At 40.4% G+C, this 25,881-nt stretch overlaps 1 protein-coding gene across 2 annotated transcripts; it reads left to right on the forward strand.

Moving 5' to 3' along the window:
• Positions 1 to 6,977: 6,977 nt before the first annotated feature.
• Positions 6,978 to 24,120, forward strand: ZNF432 (zinc finger protein 432). 2 transcript variants are annotated; one of them, XM_058425007.1, is made up of 5 exons: positions 6,978 to 7,165; positions 9,038 to 9,250; positions 13,520 to 13,646; positions 14,553 to 14,648; positions 19,986 to 24,120. In XM_058425007.1, the coding sequence occupies exons 2-5, from the start codon at positions 9,236 to 9,238 to the stop codon at positions 21,704 to 21,706; spliced, it is 1,959 nt and encodes a 652-aa protein (XP_058280990.1). In that variant the 5' UTR covers positions 6,978 to 7,165; positions 9,038 to 9,235; the 3' UTR covers positions 21,707 to 24,120. The 2 variants fall into 2 exon arrangements, with proteins under 2 accessions (XP_058280990.1, XP_032024815.1); XM_032168924.2 differs by lacking the exon at positions 6,978 to 7,165 and adding an exon at positions 7,182 to 7,399.
• Positions 24,121 to 25,881: the final 1,761 nt, after the last annotated feature.

Genomic DNA, 25,881 nt, shown 5'->3' on the forward strand with positions numbered 1-25,881 from the left:
GTGCTCTGTTCTGTTCCATTGGTCTGTATCTCTATTTTGGTACCAGTACCATGCTGTTTTGGTTACTGTAGCCTTGTAGTATAGTTTGAAGTCAGGTAGCGTGATGCCTCCAGCTTTGTTCTTTTGGCTTAGAATCATCTTGGCAATGCGGGCTCTTTTTTGGTTCCATATGAACTTTAAAGTAGTTTTTTCCAATTCTGTGAAGAAAGTCATTGGTAGCTTGATAGGGATGGTATTGAATCTATAAATTACCTTGGGCAGTATGGCCATTTTCACGATATTGATTCTTCCTATCCATGAGCATGGAATGTTCTTCCATTTGTTTGTATCCTCTTTTATTTCATTGAGCAGTGGTTTGTAGTTGTCCTTGAAGAGGTCCTTCATATCCTTTATAAGTTGGATCCTAGGTATTTTATTCTCTTTGTAACAATTATGAATGAGAGTTCACTCATGATTTGGCTGTTGGTCTATTATTGGTGTATAGGAATGCTTGTGATTTTTGCACATTGATTTTGTATCCTGAGACATTGCTGAAGTTGCTTATCAGCTTAAGGAGATTTTGGGCTGAGATGATGGGGTTTTCTAAATATACAATCTTGTCATCTGCAAACAGGGAAAATTTGATTTCCCCTTTTCCTAATTGAATACCCTTTATTTCTTTCTCCTGCTTGATTGCCCTGGCCAGAACTTCCAATACTATGTTGAATAGGAGTGGTGAGAGAGGGCATCCCTGTCTTGTGCCAGTTTTCAAAGGGAATGCTTCCAGTTTTTGCCCATTCAGTATGATATTGGCTGTGGGTTTGTCATAAGTAGCTCTTATTATTTTGAGATACGTCCCATCAATACCTAGTTTATTGAGAGTTTTTAGCATGAAGTGCTGTTGAATTTTGTCAGATGCCTTTTCTGCATCTATTGAGATAATCATGTGGTTTTTGCCTTTGGTTCTGTTTATGTGATGGATTATGTTTATTGATTTGTGTATGTTGAACCAGCCTTGCATCCCAGGGATGATGCCAACTTGATCTTGGTGGATAAGCTTTTTGATGTGCTGCTGGATTTGATTTGCCAGTATTTTATTGAGGATTTTTGCATCAATGTTCATCAGGGATATTGGTTTAAAATTCTCTTTTTATGTTGTATCTCTGCCAGGCTTTGGTATCAGGATGATGCTGGCCTCATAAAATGAGTTAGGGAGGATTCCCTCTTTTTCTGTTGATTGGAATAGTTTCAGAAGGAATGGTACCAGCTCCTCTTTGTACCTCTGGTAGAATTCAGCTGTGAATCTGTCTGGTCCTGGACTTATTTTGGTTGGTAGGCTATTAATTATTGCCTCAATTTCAGAGCCTGTTACTGGTCTATTCAGGGATTCAACTTCTTCCTGGTGTAGTCTTGGGAGGGTGTATGTGTCCAGAAATTTATCCATTTCTTCTAGGTTTTCTAGTTTATTTGCATAGAGGTGTTTATAGTATTCTCTGATGGTAGTTTGTATTTCTGTGGGATCGGTGGTGATATCCACTTTATCATTTTTTATTGCATCTATTTGATTCTTCTCTCTTTTCTTCTTTATTAGTGTTGCTAGCAGTCTATCAATTTTGTTGATCTTTTCAAAAAACCAGCTCCTGGATGCATTGATTTTTTGAAGTGTTTTTTATGTCTCTATCTCCTTCAGTTCTGCTCTGATCTTAGTTACTTCTTGCCTTCTGCTAGCTTTTGAATGTGTTTGCTCTTGCTTCTCTAGTTCTTTTAATTGTGATGTTAGGGTATCAATTTTAGATCTTTTCTGCTTTCTCTTGTGGGCATTTAGTGCTATAAATTTCCCTCTATACACTGCTTTAAATGTGTCCCAGAGATTCTGGTATGTTGTGTCTTTGTTCTCATTGGTTTCAAAGAACATCTTTATTTCTGCCTTTATTTCGTTATGTACCCAGTAGTGATTCAGGAGCAGGTTGTTCAGTTTCCATGTAGTTGAGCGGTTTTGAGTGAGTTTCTTAATCCTAAGTTCTAGTTTGATTGCACTGTGGTCTGAGAGACAGTTTGTTATAAGTTCTGTTCTTTTACATTTGCTGAGGAGTGCTTAACTTCCAACTATGTGGTCAATTTTGGAATAAGTGCAATGTGGTGCTGAGAAGAATGTATATTTTGTTGATTTGAGGGGGAGACTTCTGTAGATGTCTATTAGGTCCACTGGTGCAGAGCTGAGTTCAATTCCTGGATATCCTTGTTATCTTTCTGTCTTGTTGATCTGTCTGATGTTTACAGTGGCATGTTAAAGTCTCCCATTATTATCGTGTGGGAGTCTGTCTTTGTAGTTCTCTAAGGACTTGCTTTATGAATCTGGGTGCTGCTGTATTGGGTGCATATATATTTAGGATAGTTAGCTCTTCTTGTTGAATTGATCCCTTAACCATTATGGAATGGCCTTCTTTGTCTCTTTTGATCTTTGTTGGTTTAAAGTCTGTTTTCTCAGAGACTAGGATTGCAACTCCTGCTTTTATTGTTTTCCATTTGCTCGGTAGATCTTCCTCCATCCCTTTTTTTTTTGAGACTATGTGTGTGTCTGCACGTGAGATGGGTCTCCTGAATACAGCACACTGATGGGTCCTGACTCTATCCAATTGGCCAGTCTGTGTCTTTTAATTGGAGCATTTAGCCCATTTACATTTAAGGTTAATATTGTCATATGTGAATTTGATCCTGTCATTATGATGTTAGCTGGTTATTTTGCTCATTAGTTGATGCAGTTTCTTCCTAGCATCTATGATCTTTATAATTTGGCATTTTTTTTGGTGGCTGGTACCAGTTGTTCCTTTCCATGTTTAGTGCTTCCTTCAAGAGCTCTTGTAAGGCAGGCCTGGTGGTGACAAAATCTCTCAGCATTTGCTTGTCTGTAAAGGATTTTATTTCTTCTTCATTTAGGAAGCTTAGTTTGGCTGCATATGAAATTCTGGGATGAAAATTCTTCTCTTTAAGAATGTTGAATATTGGCCCCCACTCTCTTCTGGCTTGTAGGGTTTCTGCTGAGAGATCTGCTGTTAGTCTCATGGGCTTCCCTTTGTGGGTAACCCGACCTTTCTCTCTGGCTGCCTGAAGGGGGCCAGCCCCTCCACAGCCTGTGGGTGTTTCTCGTCAGGTGGGATGAGAGACCGAGAAAAGAAATAAGAGACAGAGACAGAGTATAGAGAAAGGAAAGTGGGCCCTGGGGACTGGCGTTCTGCATATGGAGGACCCCGCAGCTGGCCCTGGTCTTTGAGTTCCCTCAGTATTTATTGATCATTATCTCTACCATCTCAGAGAGAGGGATGTGGCAGGACAATAGGGTAATGGGGGGAGAGGGTCAGCAGGAAAACGTGAACAAAGGTCTCTGTGTCATAAATAAGTTTAAGGAAAGGTGCTGTGCCTTGATGTGCACGCACAGAAACATTTCGGTGCAATAAAGAGAAGTATTGCTGCCAGCATGTCTCACCTGCAGCCCTAAGGTGGTTTTCTCCTATCTCAGTAAATAGAACATACAATCGGGTTTTACACCGAGACATTCTATTCCCAGGGATGAGCAGGAGACAGATGCCTTCCTCTTATCTCAACTGCAAAGAGGCCTTCCTCTTTTACTAATCTTCCTCAGCACAGACCCTTTACGGGTGTTGGGCTGGGGGACAGTCAGGTCTTTCCCTTCCCATGAGGCCATATCTCAGGCTATCACATGGGGAGAAACCTGGGACAATACCTGGCTTTCCTAGGCAGAGGTCCCTGTGGCCTTGCGCAGTGTATTATGTCCCTGGGTACTTGAGATTAGAGAATGGTGATGACTTTTAACAAGCATACTGCCTTCAAGCACTTTTTAAACAAAGCACATCCTGCACAGCCCTAAATGCATTAAATCTTGAGTCAACACAGCACATGTCTCTGCAATCACAGGGTTGGGGCTAGGGTTACAGATTAACAGCATCTCAAGGCAGAAGAATTTCTCTTAGTACAGAACAAAATGGAGTCTCTTATGTCTACTTCTTTCTACATAGACACAGTAACAGTCTGATCTCTCTTTCTTTTCCCCACAGCTGCCCTTATTATTTTTTCCTTCATTTCAACTTTGATGAATTCAAACAGGATACAATTTGGGGAATATATGCTTATAATTTGCACTTGAGCTATTCTGTCTGAGTATGCCCCAGGACATTTTGTGGAAATACCATGCAGTGGAATTTCAGACTCTGAGCATCTAAAAACCTGCCTCAGTATGCATGAATATTCACTATATGATTATATTTCTACATGCCTTTGTATGTATAAGATCCATGGCTTGCATTTGCCTTGATTTGTATGTGTTGTAAAAATAAAAATATAGCAAGTATATACAAATATTAGGAAATAGGCCAGGTTTTGGAGCTCATGCCTGTAATCCCAGCACTTTGGGAGGCCAAGGCAGGTGGATCACTTGAGTTCAGAAGTTTGAGACCAGCGTGAACAACATGGTGAAACCATGTCTGTACTAAAAATACAAAAATTAGCTGGGTGTGGTGGTACACCTGTAATCCCAGCTATTTGGGAGGCTGAGGCAGAAGAATTGCTTGAACCCAGGAGACAAGAGTTTGCAGCGAGCTGAGATTGCACCACTGTGCACCAGCCTGGGTGACAGAGTGAGATGCAATCTAAAAAAAAAAAAAAAACATTAAAAAATATATATTATATATATGGAAATAAACAATAATTAGGAAATAAGAATTTCTTATTTGTTCTTAGAATACACAGTGAAGTAAACAGAAAAAAAAGAACAACAACAAAAAAGAATACATAGTGAAGTAATTTGAAAAGATTAAATGTTAAGACAGGCACGGTGGCTTATGCCTGTAATCCTGGCACTTTGGAAGGTTGAGGTGGGAGGATTGCTTGAGCCCAAAAGTTCAAGACCAGCCTGGGCAACATGATGAAACACCATCTCCACAAAACATACAAATATCAGCTCCATTATATGTGAAATAAACAGTTTTCCAAAGAATATCTTTTATAAGATGAGAGAAAGGAGATGAAATAGAAGAGAGATTGAGTTGGTCCTTCAGGATTGGAATCTGATAGATGGGACACTAGAGGAAGTTTAATGTAATCTTTTTGTGCTATCTAGATCTAGTTTTTAGGCCCTGGCTAGAAGCCAATTAGTTCCTCTTTTAGAATGGCCAATTAAGTCTACAATGCCGGCCACAGTGAGCTTGTGGTATTTACCTTGCCCTAATCCTATCCCCATATCCTCAGCTCCAAAGTAGCCTTGAAAAGTAACCACCTTTTAGGCCGGGCGCGGTGGCTCACGCCTGTAATCCCAGCACTTTGGGAGGCCGAGATGGGTGGATCACGAGGTCAGGAGATCAAGACCATCCTGGCTAACATGGTGAAACCCCGTCTCTATTAAAAATGCAAAAGAAATTAGCTGGGCGTGGTGGCGGGCGCCTGTAGTCCCAGCTACTCCGGAGGCTGAGGCAGGAGAATGGCGTGAACCCGGGAGGCGGAGCTTGCAGTGAGCCGAGATTGCGCCACTGCACTCCAGCCTGGGTGACAGAGCGAGACTCTGTCTCAAAAAAAAAAAAAAAGAAAAATAACCACCTTTTAACAACAGTAACAGTGACTATCTGCACCCTAGCAGAATATCTGCACTTGAGGAGGTAGAAATGGCTCTGAAAATGGCAGAAATGGCTCTGAAACACCCAAAAGCCTCCATCCCCAAAGAATTTTCACTACTAAGCCTGTTTTGCAGCCTGCTGAATAGGTCTATTCTCATAGTAGTTCTCTATTTGACTTCACTTTATCTATGTGAACACTCCTACCCATAGGGCACTTGTCAAAAACAATCAGCAGCAATTGTTTAACACTAGAGTGTTTAGGGGAGTGCCAGTGTGTGTCTGCGTGATAGATGGAAGCAATAAGAGGGCACAGGGGAAAGGGGCCATAGGCATAAGATGATGGAACAGAGAGCCTGAAGGGTGGGGTATAGAGAGTGTAGGGGAAGGGAGAAGGCAGACAGGTAAAAGGAAAAAGAATGTTAAGTGTCGTTCAGCCTCAAGACTGACATGATGAAAATATTGTGGTTTTTCTAAATTAGAATGCATGCTTTATTATTAAAAAAACACAATTGAAAATGTTAAGGACCTTTTTCCTCCTTGCTTCTTATAAGAAACCATCACAAGGCATAACTTGTGGTAATAATTCTGTAGAAATATACATATATAAAATATACGTATATATCTTTTAAAATAGTATTTTTTTCGTTGCAAAATATTCGTTAGTGTCATCATATCATAGGCAGATCTACAACCCCAGAGTAATTCCCATGGTTATGTTACATGGCAAAAAGGACTCTGCATTGTAATTAAGTTTATTAATCAGCTGACTTTAGCATTGGAAGATTATTCTGGATTGCCCAAGCACTTAATAATAGGAGAAACCGGAGAGATGCAGCAGCAATAGTCAGTGGTTTCAAATATGAAAGGGATTTGACATACTATTGTTGGCTTTAAAGATAGGAAGGCGTGGGGGCAAGGAAACTCTCTGAAGGAAATTCATCTGGCAACAACCTAAATAATTCTAGAAAAGGATTCTTTTCCAGAGTCAAGAACAGAGCCAGGTGGTTTTTCTCTTCTAAAGACATTTCCATGGGCCAGTTCCACCGCAAGCTTCCCAGAGAGCATATGTTCTGCCGTACGGACACCGAACTTCCCCTAAGATGGCCGCCCCCACGGTGCTCTCGCCTAACGGCTCTGGCTCGGTTACCTGCAACGCACCGCTCGCTTATTTTTTGTTCTAGTCCCGCTTGCTTCAGTTTTTATACGGCTTCTAAAACGCTTCGCATTTACAATAGTGATTGAGGTGCCCAGAGGTGACTTTAATTTTCCACTGAGCTGAGACGTCACAGCCATCATGACCGCTAAGAAGGGATGCCGCGCCTTTGTGGTAATAATGGGTTCTGGCCTTTGAGAAGTTTGCGCCGTTCACTATCCCCTGCAAGGAGAAGACTAACTTATTTCTGTTCCCTGTCTGTTCAGAGGACTTTACCCCCACGCTGTGTCTGCCTGTGGGAACTCAAGCCTCTGATAAGCTCTCCATTTTCTGCCAGGGCTGAGGTGTCTGGAAATCCGACAGTTTAAGAGGCCCCTGTCCACCGCGTCTCGCGGCCGCTGTGACTTCTGTAAGTCACGTACTCAAAGATGGCCGCCCCCGGAGCGGCGAGGTGACGCCGGCGCGGACGCGTCTCCTCCTGAGGAAAAGCCGGAAGGCCGCATTCCGCTCTCCATGGAAACGCGGCTGACCCTCTCTGGAGGTTTAGAGGGGGAGGGAGTTGGGCGAGGGGCCCAGAAGTGGAAGAAGTTTAGGGAAGTAAGTTCAGCTTTTAAGAGGTCGCGGCCATTCCAAGGAGAGTCAGGTCAGTGTGTGGGTCAGGGCGTGGAAACGTGGCGGGAGGGAGCATTCTGAGAGCGTCTGCGTTGTTGGTGGCGCTATATGGTGGAGGTAGCGCGGCGGTTGGGGGAGGCGGGGGCGGGTGTTTCCTTTTGGAGGGGAGCTGATAGGAGTCCCTGGTGGGTGTCTGTGATAGGATATCTTTGGGGGTCCCTCATGGAGGCTCTGGTGGTCAGTGATTAAAGGCCGGAATAGATCAACGACGAAGAGTACTGAGGTCAGGGATTGTGGTGCTCGCGGGTCACTCCCCAGTGGGGCTCAGTGATTGAGAATCGATGGGGTGGCTTTTGTCAACGAATGTGAGTTCTGTTTCACATTCTGGATTAATCTGAGGCTCAGTGATCGATGAATCATTAAGGGAAGCCAGTGTACGTGTGTATCTACTCCAGGTTTTCGTATTTTATCTGGCGGGGTGGTAGTCTTTTGTGTAGAGACAAGCGAAAGCTGAAGTCTTTTCACAGGAGCCCTGGCTGGTTGTGTGTGTGTGTGTGTGTGTGTGTGTGTGTGTGTGTGTGTGTGTGTTGAGCTCAGACTTTGGCTGCTGGAACAGACTTGATGAACGTTAACATTTCCTAAAAGTTTCAGGTCCAAGTACCTCCTCCACGATGAGTTTTCTAATCCTCTGGCTTTCCACAACAACCCATGCTCTTGAACCTGCAGAAAATGAAAGTTTTTTGGGGGTGAAGGGGGGCAGAGGAATAAGCTTTCTATTTAAGATTATGGTTTTTTTTAATTACTGCGCACAAATTAACAAGAGCCTATTTTTATCCTTCCTCTTGCAAATGCACTGCATATTTTTATGGGTGTTTCAGGTTTTGTATGTTAGTATATAAAGGCGGCTATTTTCCCAGTATTTATATTTTTGAATTGTTTTCTAAATTTGTATTTATAACTCGTATTCCTTTTCTCTGTCTCCCTCTTTTTTTCTATGTTTCTTGTTCTTCATATTGAAGTGTGTATATAAACTTTTTTTTTTTTTTTTTTTTTTTTTGAGATGGAGTCTTGCTCTTGTAGCCCAGGCTTGAGTGCAATGGCTGGGCTCACTGCAGCCTTCGCCTCCTGCGTTCAAGCCATTCTCCTGCCTCAGTCTCCGAGTAGCTGGGATTACAGGTGCCCACCACCATGCCTGGCTAAGTTTTTGTATTTTTAGTAGAGACAGTGTTTCACCACGTTGACAAGGCTGGTCTCGAACTCCTGACCTCAGGTGATCCGCCCACCTCGGCCTCCCAAAGTGCTAGGATTACAGGTGTGAGCCATCATGCCTGGCTGTATATAAACACTTTTAAATATGTATAAAGACTTTTAAAGAGGTGTGAGGGTAACATTGTATAAAGGAAAAAATGTAGTTTCTCACCATCCATATGGACTCATTTAAAAAAACTGATACGAGAATTACCTACTGCTTAGGAATGATGCTGTGTGGATTCCCCTTTGTGACCTCCCCTTTCATCTTCATGTTACTTCCACACTTCACTGAAGAAAGGTATTTGGCCTACATCGAGGATCTTGTGTTTCATTGGTTTGAGAGAACCAAATAAAGAGACAAATATTCAGGGCCACACGTTAAGGTGAATGTACCCCCGAAAGTTGTTTTGCTCCTCAGTCCACAGGTCCTGGCTACCCTGGGAAGAGACAAGAAGTGAATGAAGAAAGAGGAAGATTCCAGGACCTAGATACGATTTCTGTGGACACCCTTCACTGGTGATGGGTTTCTAACTAGAAATTTAAGGCAGATCCAGAGCAGACAAAGACAGAGTGACAGAGTATCCCAGGTGCTGGCCATTTCCCACAGCAGAAGAAAATGATCAATGCCCAGGTGACTTTTTCTGTATTTTATTCTCTCCTTTATTCCATAGTGGATTTGTAGAGACCTGTAAGAAATCATTTCAGAATCTAGAGAGAAATAAACTTTAAATCTAACTCCAACATCATGGCAAAGTAAAATCAGGCATATAGTGTTTATGTGATTCCTACAAAATGACTGATGTTGGAAAATAATGCCTGACTAGAAGATCCTTTCCATTACATTAGCTCTCAATTTGCATCTGATGTCTCTGACAGCCAGTACAAGAAAGTCATGCTAAGTTTTACAGTGACTGTGGGGAGAAAGCAGACAGGTTCCTCAGGAGATCATTATTTCATGGCACTTAGATCTCAAGAAAAATTTGCTATTCTTCCCAGAGGTGATATGGTGAACAGTGTTTTGAACTAGTTTTCTAATAAAGGCAGAAGATTTCTTACTGCTGTTTATTACAGGGTTCCTCAGAGACTCCTATGGAAATAGACCAGGCAAAGTCAGTGAACACAATTTTTTCAGGGGACGAAAGCAAGGCCACACACTCAAGTCTTGCATGTCTGTGTGAGCTTATTTAGGAATAAAATCTAAGTGACCTAAGAAAATGGAAGACGTGCATAGCTTCCATTTTCCTCAACAGGTGGCTGAACTGGCATTAACTGCAGATTTGGCATTAGGGAGTTGTCTGATAAGGTTTTGAGCTGTTGGGTGCCATGTCTGATAACTTCACCTCATCTCAGAATATACAGTATCCTTCTGCATTTTCACATCGAATTCTTGTATACTTTTATTACTTTTATTTTTTGTAATTACATAAATTACCCATGGATTCCAAAGGGAAAAAATTCTTTTTTTTTTTTTTTTTTTGGTTTTTGATTTTTGAGATGGAATCTCACTCTGTTGCCCAGGCTGGAGTGCAGTGGCGTGATCTTGGCTCACTGCAACCTCCGCATCCCCAGTTCAAGGGATTCTCCTGCCTCAGCTTCCCGAGTAGCTGGGATTATAGGTATGCGCCTGCATGCCTGGCTAGTTTTTGTATTTTTAGTAAAGATGGGGTTTTGCCATGTTGGCCAGTCTGGTCTCGAACTCCTGACCTCAGGTGATCCACCCGCTTCGGTCTCCCAAAGTGCTGGGATTACAGGCGTGAGCTACTGCACCTGGCCCCACAGGGAAATAAATTCTGATTATGAAGTACATACTGGTTAAAAAAGTAAATTTCCGGGCCAGGTGCGGCGGCTCACGCCTGTAATCCCAGCACTTTGGGAGGCTGAGGCAGGCGGATCACCTGAGATCAGGAGTTCAAGACCAGCCTGACCAACATGGAGAAAACCTATCTCTACCAAAAACACAAAATTAGCTGGGTGTGGTGGTGCATGCCTGTAATCCCAGCTACTCGGGAGACTGAGACAGGAGAATTGCTTGAACCCGGGAGCTGGAGGTTGTGGTGAGCCGAGATCATGCCATTGCACTCCAACCTGGGCAACAAGAGCAAAACTCCATCTCAAAAAAAAGTAAAAGTAGATTCCCTCTTCATAACTTTCTTCCTAATTCTCTTATACTGCTTCAACAAATGTTTGCTAGCACGTACTTGCTGTCACTGAACTGTGTTCATCTCTGTATGTATGTGTATTTATAAATCTATGTGTTTTATGTATGTGTCTGCATATATAAACACATTTATTATGACTTCTTTTGCTTCAGTGAAATCACATTCCACCTGTTGGTCACCTTAGTTCAAGCTTGTACAACCTGTGGCCTGTGCGCTGCATGCAGCTCAGGATAGCTTTGAATGTGGCCCAACACAAATTTGTAAATTTTCTTAAAACATAATGAGAATTTTTTGCATTTTTTTTCCAGCTATCGTTAGTGTTAGTGTATTTTATGCGTGGCCCAATGCATTTCTTCTTCCAGTGTGGCCCAGGGAAGCCAAAAGATTGGACACCCCTGCCTTAGATGGTATAGTTTTAGAATATAAAGGAATAATCACTGCAATTAATTGAAGAATATTGACTGTATAAAATTCCATTTGTCTAAAGTTATACATGAAAACATTGTTAAACTATGTAAAGTATTTAAATGAGTGCCTGCCACATAGAAACTGATACATGGAGTCCTTTGTGCTTTAAATCTTTGCCAATACTTAAAAATATGACATTATCAAATTATACAATTTTCAATGGTCCAATATTCTTTTGTCTTATTTTGCATTTTCCTCATCACAGGTGAGGTTGAAAGCCTTCCTGTGTATTTCTTGGCCAACTGGATTTTTTTCTCTTGTGAAATGCCTGACTTTATGATTTTTACATTAAAAAAACTTTTTTCTTACTGGCTAATGAGTTGCTTATATCTACTATATATTGATCGTTTGTTTATTGCAAAGTTTTTTTAGCGTGTCATTTTTCTTTCAGCTTTATGATCTGTTTTTCAATGTAGAAATTAAATTTTTTTCTCATAAAATTTGTCCCTGTTTTTTTCCTTTATGGCTTTGAACATGAATATATTTCATATTTCCTTCTGCTTCCACAGGTTCTTTTGCTTTCTGGTTAGGACTTTAAACAGGAAAAACTTATTTTTGAGTATGAAATTAGGTAGAAACCTAAGTTTTTGTTTTCAAACAGATTTATTTCTCGTGTGAAATAATTCCGAATGTGATAAGATCAGCAGCATTAAGAATTTGCAGACTCCACCAAGTCTGTTCTTTTCTCTGTGTATTAATCTCTGTGATTATATGGGGATAGATTATCCCATCAATTTGCACCTAGCTCTTTCCTGTCTCAAGATCCTACTACCATGTGATTATAAGTCATGTTGAGACAGGAGAGTGGCAGTTTAGTTGACAAGAGGGTCTCAATTTATTTTCCAGTGGCATTCAGGGCTAGGCCATACCATACAATTTGCCAATTGCCACAGAATCAAGACACTGAAGACATTATTCTGCACTTTTCTTCTTTTGCTTCTGTGGAAGTCAGTTGTTAGGACATTTTATTTTTCTTTTGATGGTAATGCATCTTTTCCTTCTATTAACAGTTGTTTGTATAATGTTATATGTGCATCTGATGTTCAATAATTTCAGTCTGATGTGTCTAGGTGCAGATTTTCTGCTTGGCTTTGTTGATTTATTAAATTTGAGTTATAGGATATTTAATCAGTTCTGAAAATTTCTCATTCAGATATTTGGAAATTGCTTCTCTTATTTGAATATAATATTTCAAAAACTATGTATAGGCATATGTTAGGCCTCACTCTGTCTTCCATATTTAGTAAACTCTCCTTCATACTTTCTGTCACTTTGTGTCTTTGCTTCATTTTTCAGTTATTTTAATTTTTTGAGATAGGATCTCACTCTGTCACCCAGGCTGGAGTACAGTGGCATGATCACAGCTCACTGCAGCCTCAACTTCCCTGGGCTCCAGCGATCCTCCCACCTCACCCTCCCAAGTAGCTGGGATCACAGGCATGTGCCACCGCACCTGGCTAATTTTTGTCTTTTTGGTAGAGATAGGATTTCACCATGTTTCCCAGGCTGGTCTTGAACTCCTGAGCTCAAGCTATCCACCTGCCTCAGCCTCCGAAAGTGCTGGGATTACAGGTGTGAGCCACCACACCTGGCCCTGTTATTTTTTTTACTGTGAATTCCAACTCACTAATTATCTCTTCAGTGTATTTAATATAACCTTTCTGTTAATAGACACACATACCTGTGACTGTATACGTATATATACATATACGTATATATATATATATGTGTATATATATATATGTATGTGTTTATACATATATATTTAATATATGTTTCCAAGAATAAGTTTTCTCAATTTGGTTACTCTTTAATAGTTTCTCATGTTTTCTTTACATTTCTATTTTTTAATCCATTTAATAATTAAACATGAATGTAGTGTCCTGTGGTTCTAGCATCTGAAGTCTCTCCATGTCTTATGCTAGTATTAGCTGGGAAGGCTTACAGTGAATGAAACAATTTATATCAGATATCTAGATGTCAGTAGCATATACTTTCTTGACTGGTCAATAGATACAAAAATTAAAATTTGTACATAAAACCTGTTTTTACTGAGAGGATTTGATATAAAACCTTAATTTTTGTTGAGCAAATGGGGCACTGTACAATTATAGAATACTTGGGGATTCTCTGGCAATATTAAAAAATACAATAGACTTATAGATGGATGCAGTCTATATGGTTAATGTGAGCGGGACAACTTCCCTTCACATTCTTTTCATGTCAGTAAAAGAGAAACACTTCCTATTAAGCAAGGCTCTGTTTTCTTACAGGAGTTGCTGACACTGGAGGATGTTACTGTGGAGTTCACCTGGGAGGAGTGGCAGCTCCTGGACGCTTTTCAGAAGGATTTGTACCGGGATGTGATGTTGGAGATCTACAGCAACCTGGTATCAATGGGTGAGGACAGCTGCTCTGTGTCACCTGGAGGGTGCCCAGTCTGTGGCCTTTGCTTTCTCATTTGGTTACCCTTGGAAGTTACTGCAGTGCTCTGAATATAGATTTTTGGCACATCCTCTGGCTTCTGATAAAAGGATATAGTCACCCCTCAGTGTCCAAGAGGGATTGGTTTCACAACTTTCCATGCATATGAAATCCACAGACGCTCAAGTCTCATATAAAATGGCATTGTATTTGCATATAACCTACACACATTTCCTCCTGAATACTTCAAATCATCTCCAAATTATGCCTGATACTTAATACAATGTAAATGCTATGTACATAGTTGTTATACTATATGTTTTAATTTGTTTTTTATTGTTTTTTTTTTCTTTAGAGACAGTGTCTTGGTCTTTCGCCCAGGCTGGAATGTAGTGGTGCCTTCATGGCTCGCTGCAGCCTTGAACTGGGTTCAAGTGTTCCTCCTGCCTCAGCCTCCTGAGGAACTATGCCTACAGGTGCAAACCACCATGCTTGGCTAATTTTTTTTTTTTTTTTTTGTAGAGATGGAGTCTATGTTGCCCAGGCTGGTCTCCCACTCCTGGCTTCAAATGTTGGTTTCATGTCAGCCTCCCATAGTGCTCGGATTATAGGCAAGAGCCACTGCACTTTGTATTTTTTTATTGTATTTTTAATTGTATTTTTTTATTGTTTTTCTAAAAATATTTTCAATCCATGGTTGGTTGGATCCCTGGATGTGAAATTTTCAGATATTAAGGTCCGACTGTAATGTGCCCTTTCCTGAGAGAAAAACCTCTACTTTCAGATGTGAAAACTGTCTAGTTACTTAAATGTAACATTCTCTCACATTTCATACCCCAGCCCAATCCAGTGTGTCTGTCTTCTATCATTTCCCATAAACAGGTTATCAAGTCAGCAAACCAGATGCACTCTCCAAGTTAGAACGAGGAGAAGAACCATGGACAGTGGAAGATGAAAGGCACAGTCAAATCTGTCCAGGTACGTGAGAAGCAGCAAGTCATATTATAGTCAGTGAAACAAGGCTGTGTGGGTGTCTGAGGACACAGAAGCAGAGCCTACGTTAGGAATGGGAATCATTTTCCCTCCACAAAAAACCCTTCCCATCTTATTTTAAGGTTGCATTCTCTTTTAGTACCATACATGTGTCCTGTCTGTGCTGGTGTTGTATTGAATGTCCTCTACCTATGGAGTTCTCTTCTTAAAAGTCTCTACTATTTTTGTTTACTGTTTACCTAGAAAGGACTGTTTTACGTCCGACATCAGTTCTAGTCCAAACCAGGTCATAACTTATGTCTGTCTCAGAGTACTTCCTTTGTACATTTGATTTCTGCTTTTCCTTTAGTTCATCTTAGATAGTAGCATTGTATTCATTTCCCTAATGTGTTTTTCCCATTATAGATTTGTTTTTTCAACAGCTTAGATAATTTACATACCATACAATTTTCCAATTTAAAGTTTATTTTTCAGTGCCTTGTAGTGTATGAACAGTTATGTAACCATCACCATAGTCAATTTTGGAAGATTTTCAAAGCATCACTTAAAAACAAAATTGTTTCCAAGCCCCCAGCCCTAGGCAATCACTAATCTACTTTCTTTTTCTTTTCTTTTCTTTTTTTTTTTTTTTTTTTTTTGAGATGGAGTCTCGCTCTGTCACCCAGGCTGGAGCGCAATGGTGTGATCTCAGCTCACTGCAACCTCCACCTCCTGGGTTCAAGCGATTCTCCTGCCTCAGGCTCCCAAGTAGCTGGGATTACAGGCGCGTACCATCATGCCCAGCTAATTTTTGTGTTTTTGTAGAGATGGGGTTTCACCATGTTGGCCAGTTTGGTCTCGTACTCCTGACCTCGTGATCCACCTGCCTCGGCCTCCCAAAGTGCTGGTATTACAGGTGTGAGCCACCGTGCCTGGCCTCTACTTTTTATCTCTATAGATTTGCCTGTTCTGGACATTTTATATAAATAGAATCATGAAATATATGGTCTTTTGTGTCTGGCTTCTTTCATTTAGCATAATGTTTTTGAAATTCTTCCATTCTTTAGCATGTATCAGTGCTTCATTTCTTTTTATTGTTGAATAATATTCCATTGTATGGATATAACACAATTTATCAATTCATCTATTGAATTAACATTTGGGTTGTTTCTACTTTTTGGCTTTTATGAATCATGCTGCTATGAACGTTCATGTACAACTTTTTCAGGAATATATGTTTTCATTTTTCTTGAGCCTTCACCTAGGAGTAGAATTGCCAGGTCATTTTAGTCCAGGAGGGGGTCCAAGTACAGTACTTCCGGTCCTCCTCTCACTGTGGACATTACATCTCTTCCCAGCCACAGTGTGTGACAATACAGAGTATTAACAACTAGGGAAGTTCACTTGAGCCTCTGGTGGCCAGAGTTTTGATTAGGTTTCAGTCACATACAGCCCACATGGCTGACTTTTAGTCTTCAGCCTCTCCCAGAAGTAAGGCTAATACCTAGAGTGTCCAGTTTTTCCAAAGGCTGGAACTGATAGGGCATGGGCCAAAGCCCCTATCATGAATCATATTGTTAAACTGTCCAGCGGCTAAAGCCACCAGGCAAACAAAGACACTCCTATGGGCCAGGACATTCCAGGGGTCTAGAGATCATTTCCTAATAGCTAAGAACAAATGCTAGATCTCTCTTTGGATGAGGTTAGAGCTAGATCTTCACTACACAGAAGATTACCATAAAAATTAACAATAAAGGGGTTAATTAAGGAATACAGAGAAAATAGAGCATATGGCAGGATAGTCAGAATTGCAGCAAGAGTATGATGTGCACAAGGCATATCTAGATTTTGAATTAGGAAGATGGTGACATGAATTAAGAATGAAGGCATGGGCCAGGTGTGGTGACTCACGCCTGTAATCCCAGCACTTTGGGAGGCCTAGGTGGGGGGATCACCTGAGGTTGGGCACTTGAGACCAGCCTCACCAACATGGAGAAACCCTGTCTGTACTAAAAATACAAAATTAGCCAGGCATGGTGGCACATGCCTGTAATCCCAGCTACTCAGGAAGGCTGAGGCATGAGAATCACTTGAACCCGGGAGGCAGAGGTTGTGGTGAGCCAAGATTGTGCCACTGCACTCCAGCCTGGGCAACAAGAGTGCAACTCCATCTCAAAAAAAAGAATGAAGGTATGAAATAGAAATTGTGCAAGGCCATGGGCCTGACTATCAAAAGACTGGCCTCAAGTTGGCCAAATACAGGTCAGTGATAGAAGCTGCTTGTTGGAGAAATTGTGGAGCAGAAACATGGTAATATTCAGCCGGGCGCGGTGGCTCACGCTTGTAATCCCAGCACTTTGGGAGGCTGAGGCGGGCGGATCACGAGGTCAGGAGATCGAGACCACGGTGAAACCCCGTCTCTACTAAAAATACAAAAAAATTAGCCGGGCGTGGTGGCGGGCGCCTGTAGTCCCAGCTACTCGGAGAGGCTGAGGCAGGAGAATGGCGTGAACCCGGGAGGCGGAGCTTGCAGTGAGCCGAGATTGCGCCACTGCACTCCAGCCTGGGCGACAGAGCGAGACTCCGTCTCAAAAAAAAAAAAAAAAAAAAAAGAAACATGGTAATATTCATGGTAATGTAAACTTTTTTTTATCAAGATGACTTTTGATTGTATATATGAGTAATTGAGGTAGCATGGTTGAGGGTTGGTTAATTTTATATTTTTGTCTTTTCACAAAATATCTTGGTAGTCTGACCTTTCACGTGGATGACAGCAGTGTAGAAATAATAAGAAACAGCTAAATATCTTAAGAAAAACTGAAGGTGAAGATCCACAACCTTTGTCTAGAAGAAGTTTATCCTTTAGTACAACTTAACTGATACTGAGACATAAATGTAGCATTACTGAAGTAGATGCTATTGGTGGCAGATGAGGAAACAGTGTATCAGGGACACTGAAATGGGAAAAATTGGATATGACTTTTTTTTTTTTAGGCAGGGTCTCACTTTGTTGCTCAAGCTGGAGTGCAGTGGCATGATTTTGGCTCACTGCAGCCTCGACCTCCTGGGCTCAAGCAGTCCTCCCACCTCAACATCCCAAGTAGCTGGAACTACAGGTGCACGTCACCATGCCTGGCTAATTTTTGTATTTTTTTGTAAAGATGATGTTTCACCATGTTGCCCAGGCTGGTCTGGAACTCCAGAGCTCAAGTGATCTGCCCACCTTGATCTCCTAAAGTGCTGGGATTATAGGCGTGAGCCACCATGCCTGGCCTTTTTCTACTGCAAGCAGAATGTGATTGAAGAAAGTGACAGTTTTCATATCCCATGCAGCAGCACATTTTCTTCTGAAGGCAACTACATGGTACACTGGCCAGTTGCAAAATTCCTTATCATTGTTTTACTGTTTCATAATTAATGGAACATATGATAACGCAACACAGCTAAACCAAAGGGTGGAGCGTTGACTATAGGAGTTGTTGATTAAACATGATGGATGTTTTTGGAAAGTTAGATAGTAGTCTACAGATTGAAGAGGGGCAAATTTAGTAACAATGACAGCACAAGAGTCTATCTCAGTTCAGTTTATTTCAACAGATGGAGATTTCCAATTCTTACTTGCCAGGTAACACGTATGTGAATGTATTTGTTCTATATATCTCAGTAAGCATATTTCCCTGATCTTTGTATTCACAGTTTGGTTCCTCTAACAGGGCTTAAATAATCCCAAAATGAAATGTTGGAATGTCTAAAACCTTGGTTCTGTACTTTGATCTTTCATTCTACATGTCTTCTCAACATGGTATCCTGGCTCAGTGCCTTGGCTCATACCTATAGTCCCAGCACTTTGGGAAGCAGAGGTGGGCAGATCACTTGAGTCCAAGAGTTCAAGACCAGCTTGGGCAGTATAGCAAGACTCCATCTCTACAAACAATACAAAAATCAATCAGGCGTGGTTGCATGTGCCTGTAGTCCCGGCTACTCAGGAGGCTGAGGTGGGAGAATTGCTTGAGCCTGGGAGGTGGAGGTTGCAGTGATGCAAGATTGTGCCACTGCATGCCAGCCTAGGTGACAGTGAGACCCTGTCTCAAAAAAAAAAAAAAGTCATTCAGTCCTTTTTTCTCAAATAATATGTATGTACTGATTATTTCCATGCTGCCTTCTCCATTTATACCTCCAACCAGATTCTTGATGTCTGTGTTACATATTTGATAACCATTTCAAAGTGTATGTTTCACAGAGTATACTTTACATATTCTGGACTGCAGTAATATTTGCCATCTCATTATCAGATGCCTTCATCTACCCAGTGGCTCAAGCCATATAGTTAGTAATCTTTGAGTCCTCACTTTCCTCACTCTTCCCATTGAATTCATCATTTAACCTTGTCTTTTCTTTATACAAATATATCCTGCTTTCCTTCAAATCTCATCATCTACACTGCTCCATCAAACCACACTTAACATCACCAACTCCCTTCTTTTTTTGTTCCTTCTTATTGTTTTTTCCTAACTGTAATTCAGCATCAGTGAAAAGAAGGCATATTTTGTATATCCCAAATGCCAGCAGAGTGCCTTGTCCATAGGAGTCATTCAACAAATACTAGTGGAGTGAATAAATACAACCCTGAGAATTGTGAATCAGTTGCCTTTTCCACCTTTGTGGTCTGGTGTCTCCCAACATTTTGTGGAATGGTGTTCCTCCAAGCCCTGTTGTTTGCTTGTAATAATGACTTGCTTGTATTTTACTATGTCCACATGTTTTGCAAGGTCCTATTTAGAAAGCTGTCAAATCGATACAGATTGTCAACTGCCTCACCTTATTTGCACACAGACTGCTTTTACTTTTTGGTTTGTTTATATTATTATGTTTTTACCAAAGTGTATACATGAAGTTGCTTTTATACTATTATCGTAGTATTGTCATTAAATAGCTATATTTAAAAACACCTGGCCAGGTGTGGTAGCTCACGCCTGTAATCCCAGCACTTTGAGAGGCCGAGGTAGGGGGATCACCGGAGGTCAGGAGTTCAAGACCAGCCTGGCCAACATATTGAAACCCTGTCTCTACTAAAAATACAAAAATTAGCTGGGCATGATGGCACATGCCTGTAATCGCAGCTACTTGGGAGGCTGAGGCAGGAGAATTGCTTGAACCCAGGAGGCGGAGGTTGCAGTGAGCTGAGATCATACCACTGCACTCCAGCCTGGGTAACAGAGTGAGACTCTGTCTCAAAAAATAATAATAATAAACAAAATAAAACACCAAGCATTTTTTTTTCTAAGAAAACAGTTTTATCCCCAACAAGATTATAAAAGGATTCACTGTTCTCTTCTTTCCTAGAAAACAACAAAGTTGATGATCATCTGCAGGATCACTTAAAAAATCAAAGGATGCTGAAGAGTGTGGAACAATACCATGAACATAATGCATTTGGAAATACTGCCTCTCAAACCAAAAGCCTTTGTCTTTTCAGGGAAAATCATGATACATTTGAGTTATATATAAAAACTTTGAAATCAAATTTAAGTTTAGTCAGCCAGAACAAAAGCTGTGAAATTAAGAACTCTACTAAATTTAATGGAGATGGGAAATCATTTCTTCATGGTAACTATGAAGAACTTTATTCTGCAGCTAAATTCTCTGTAAGTACAAAATCCAATAGCACTAAATCCCAAGTCAGTAAGCATCAGAGAACTCATGAAATAGAAAAAAACCACATATGCAGTGAATGTGGGAAAGCATTTGTCAAGAAGTCTCAGCTCACTGATCATGAGAGAGTTCATACAGGAGAAAAACCTTATGGATGTACTTTGTGTGCAAAAGTGTTCTCCAGAAAGTCCAGGCTAAATGAACATCAAAGAATTCATAAAAGAGAGAAATCTTTTATATGCACTGAATGTGGAAAAGTCTTCACCATGAAGAGCCGTCTGATTGAACATCAGCGAACTCATACTGGAGAGAAACCCTACATATGCAATGAATGTGGAAAAGGCTTCCCAGGCAAGCGTAATCTCATTGTACATCAGCGAAATCATACTGGAGAGAAATCTTATGTATGTAGTGAATGTGGAAAAGGCTTCACTGGGAAGAGCATGCTTATCATACATCAGCGAACTCATACAGGAGAGAAGCCTTATATCTGTAGTGAATGTGGGAAAGGCTTCACCACAAAGCACTATGTCATCATACATCAACGAAATCATACAGGAGAGAAACCATATATATGCAATGAATGTGGGAAAGGCTTCACCATGAAGAGCCGTATGATCGAACATCAACGAACTCATACAGGAGAGAAACCCTACGTATGCAACGAATGTGGAAAAGGCTTTCCCAGGAAGAGTAATCTCATTGTACATCAGAGAAATCATACAGTAGAGAAGTCATATCTATGTAGTGAATGTGGAAAAGGTTTTACTGTGAAAAGCATGCTCATCATACATCAGCGAACTCATACTGGAGAGAAGCCCTACATATGCAGTGAATGTGGGAAAGGCTTCCCCTTGAAGAGTCGACTGATTGTACATCAGCGAACTCATACTGGAGAGAAACCTTACAGGTGCAGTGAATGTGGGAAAGGTTTCATTGTGAATAGTGGACTGATGTTACATCAGCGAACTCATACTGGAGAGAAACCGTACATATGCAATGAATGTGGAAAAGGTTTTGCCTTTAAGAGCAATCTTGTTGTACACCAGCGAACTCATACTGGAGAGAAACCCTTTATGTGCAGTGAATGTGGAAAAGGCTTCACTATGAAACGCTATCTCATTGTACATCAGCAAATTCATACAGAAGAGAAATCTTGTATATGTAGTGAATGTGGAAGAGGCTTTGCCAAGGAAACTGAGCTTGCTTTACATAAGCAGGTTCATACTGGAGAAAAACCTTATGGATGCAATGAATGTGGTAAAGGCTTCACTATGAAGAGTCGTCTAATTGTTCATCAACGAACTCATACAGGAGAGAAACCCTTTGTATGCAGTGAATGTAGAAAAGCCTTCTCCTCAAAGAGAAATCTCATTGTACATCAGCGAACTCATAATGGAAACAAACTCTAACAATGCATTGGACGTGGTCATGCCTTTGGGAAGAAAATCTGTCTTGTACAACATCAGAGATTTCACAGTATAGATTTTCTACATGTGTACTGAGTATGAAAAATCATATTTCAAAATCCAATGTTATTCACTAGGATGAATGCTATCAATGTCAGAAAGGCTTCAATATGAATTCAGGTTCTGAATTCTTTGATATACCAATGTATAGAAAATAACTCATCTGAGAGAGATTCTGTGGACTGGGGGTAACTTTTCATTTGTCAACCTTCATTAAAACTATGACAACGTCCACATGACAAATGTGTAAGGTACATAGTCCTTTTGCAGAGAATCTGAACTGATTACATACAAACAAATTCATGCAGAGAGAAAACCATGTTAGTAATATGAACTGATTAAACAGCAGTGTGCTCCTACCATACATGCATATAGGCAGTGTAGAGCAGCCTGTTGCTAGATTTTCACCGTTGGAAGATAATGCAATTTGCAGGAGTGAATTTTAATGAATGCAGAGAATGCACTAGTGCCTTCAGTGATTAATTACCTCATATTGTATGTCACAATAAATATGTAGGAAATAAACTTGATATATCTAATGCAGAAAAGTCTTGAAAATTTTCTAAGTAACTATGTCTTGAAAAGTATTTACTGAAATAAATCTTACAAAGGGGGAGGCTAGGAAAGCCTTCTATGGGAAGAAAGACCCTATCTCTTCAGTGATCATAATAGATCATCAATGAACTTACACATACTAGCAGCATTATCACGGGAAAGCCTTTGCCCAGAAATAAAACCTTAACAGTTGGCAGATATATTTCATATTGGAGAAAAAGTTTCAGATGGCAGTGAATACAGTAGGATTTCAGTGATACATGCTGCCTCATCATCATTACTTCATACAGAAATAAAACGTATATGAAGAGTAACTTTAAAAAGGATCAGGAAATTCATGAAGTAAAAAAGTCTCATGAAAATGATACATAATACCGGGCACGGTGGCTTGCACCTGTAATCCCAGCACTTTGGGAGGCCAAGGTGGGTGGATCACTTGAGGTCGGGAGTTCGAGACCAGCCTGACCAACATGGTGAAACCCCCTCTCTACTAAAAATACAAAATTAGCCAGGCGTGGTGGCTCATGCCTGTAGTCCCAGCTACTCTGGAGGCTATGCTGGAGAATCTCTTGAACCTGGGAGGCAGAGGTTGCAGTGAGCCAAGATTGCGCCATTGCATTCCAGCCTGGGCAACAAGAGCGAAACTCCGCCTCAAAAAAAAAAAAAAATACATATTTGAGGACTGTCACAAATCTAAACTCATGATACACTTGATATCTATTCTAGGACAGCATACCTTGCATCATATTATCAATGATTCCATAATTGTAAAGCGGGCTATTCTTATCACTGATTAAATTTTAGTGCTATATATAACACAGGTGTTTTCTGTGCCAACCTGGTATTATTTATTAGTTCTTACATATTATAGCCCCCAAATTAATTTTTTCAATTTACTGATAAATGTGATTCAGTATATTTGGATGTTTATCCAAGTTAGTAAGTACCATTATGTAGTTTACAAAAATGCCTTAAATATTATTTTTCTAAAATTTGTTTTGAAATAATTCTAGATACAGAAGAGAATACAAAATATACAAAAGTTTCCTGAGTATCCTTTGCTTAGCATCATCAATGTTATCTTACATAACCATAATAATAAAAACCACGGAGTTCTGCTCTTGTTGCCCAGGCTGGAGTGCAATAGCATGATCTTGGCTCACTGCAACCCTGCCTCCCAGGTTCAAGCGATTTTCCTGCCTCAGCCTCCTAAGTAGCTGGGATCACAGGCACCCACCACCACGCTCGACTAATTTTTGTATTTTTAGTAGAGACAGGGTTTCACTATGCTGGCCAGGCTGGCCTTGAACTCTTGACCCCAGGCAGTCCACCCGCCTCAGCCTCCCAAAGTGCTGGGATTATAGGCATGAGTCACCACACCCAGCTTCCTCTTGCTACCTCTTTATACTCACACTGTCCTCCCAATATGACCCATGGTAGCCACTGATCCCATCACTCTAATTTTGTCATTTCAAGAATGCTATTAAAATGGAATCGTAAGGTACGCAACCTTTGAGATAGGGCTTTGTTCACTCAGCAAATTACCCTTAAGATCTATCCAAGTTGTTGGGTGTCTAAATAGTTTTAATTTTTGTTACTGAGTTAGTATTCTTTTAAATGGATACACCAGGGTTTGTGTATACATTCACGGTTGATGGACATTTGGGTTGTTTCCAGTGTTTTGCTGTTATAAATAAAGATGTTGTGACTATTTGTGTACCCGATATTGTGCGAACATAAGTTTTTATATATTTGGGATAGACACTGGGGTCATGACTGCTGGTGAATATGGTAAATGTGTTTATAAGAAACGGCCAAACTCTTTCCCAGAGTGGCTGTACTAGTTTACATTCCCACCACCAATGTGTGAGCATTCCATTTGTTCCATGCCCTTTCTAGCTCTTGGAATTGCCAGTGTGCTTTAGCTTTCCTATTAGGTGTGTGGTAGTATATGATCATGGCCTCAACTTACACATCCCTAACAGAAAATGACATTCAGCATCTCTACATCCACTGAGAACCATATCAAGTAAAATGGTAACTTTTGCTTCCAACCAGCAAACCCAATTTTTAAAACTCAAAAGAATATTATATTTTATAACATATTTACCCTTTCTGTTCCTTTTTCTTCATTCCTGATGTTATATTTCCTTTAGTTATTTCCTTTTTATGTGAACTTACTTAATCATTTCTCTTTGAGCAGGCTTGGTGGCAAAAAATTATTAGTTTCCCTAGAAACAGGGTTCCTGTTTTCTCTATCCAGAGTTATTTCCCTTGATCTAATGAGATTAATCCACTTTATAAATGGCAAGTTCTCTTTATAAAAGTAATAGACATTTGCCATACAGTATTGTGGCAGAATTCAATCCCTGACTCCATATTGAGTAATTTACTTCTTTGAAAATATTTTTTGAGCTTCTACACCATGGCAGGCATGTTGTAGACAATGGAGACACATCAATGAACAAAACAGGCAAAGTGCTGGCTTTGATATGACATACAGTCTGGTAAAGGAGACTGAGTAAGATAAATACAAAATCGAATTCAGATAAGTGCTAGGAAGAAATATAAAGCCTAGTAAGTTCATAGATTGTAACCAGAGTTATTTTAGGAAGAGTTTTCAAGGAAGGCCTTTCTGTGCAGATATAATTTGAACCAAAGCCTAAATATACTGTGGGGAGACAGCCATCATATTTTTAAGTCCAGAACACTATAGAACTTTCTAAGTGTTTTCTTTGGGGTTCCTGCCTCAGCATTCTCTGAGAAGCTTGTAAAAGAAGGCAAATTCTTGAGTCACTCCCCAGACTTTCCAAGCTAGAATTTCTGGGGATGGGGTTCAGATTCTGCATTTATAAAAAGAGCCTTCTTAAATTTGAACATCTCTGCCCTAAATTGTGGATTGGTGCTCCCATCACCACTCCCGCACTGTAACAGGATGGATTCAGGGCAGATTGTCTCCAGCAATGAATCAGACAAAAGTGCTCCACCAACCAGGCCCTTGACTCACCTTCCTTGTCCCGTGAATCAGCACAGCCTGCCGTGGCAAAGTTTTATCAGCCCACTCCTGGAAATGATCAGTGAGGGTCCCATCATGGGCTGCTCATAGTCCTGTGGACCAGGTGCTAAACTTACCTACCAGAGATTAACATTCCAGATGAACGGGGCTGAAATTTAATCCTGGATGGAATATGTTATAACACTCAAGAAATTATACGAACATGAAATTCTGATTCTCTAGAAATGACAAAACTTAAGTAAAATGAAGAAATTTTAAGTCACCATAATTGTACAGAACAGTCAAATATTGTTAGTATATTCTCCAGAATTTTTCAAAGGCATGAGTATATTTATTTTCTGAAAGAAAACAGCCTATTTTGCATTTATCATGCCATGAACTTGTACATCATCATACCTAATTTTTTTCTAAGATCAACATGTTTTATAATATATTCATGATTATGATACAAAGATAGTAAAATTAAGTATAAATTGGGAATATTTTTCTTTTTTTTTTTTTTTTTTGAGACGGAGTCTTGCTCTGGCCCCCAGGCTAGAGTGCAGTG

This window comes from Hylobates moloch, unplaced genomic scaffold (assembly GCF_009828535.3).
Source record: "Hylobates moloch isolate HMO894 unplaced genomic scaffold, HMol_V3 SCAFFOLD_12, whole genome shotgun sequence".
NCBI lineage: Eukaryota > Metazoa > Chordata > Mammalia > Primates > Hylobatidae > Hylobates > Hylobates moloch.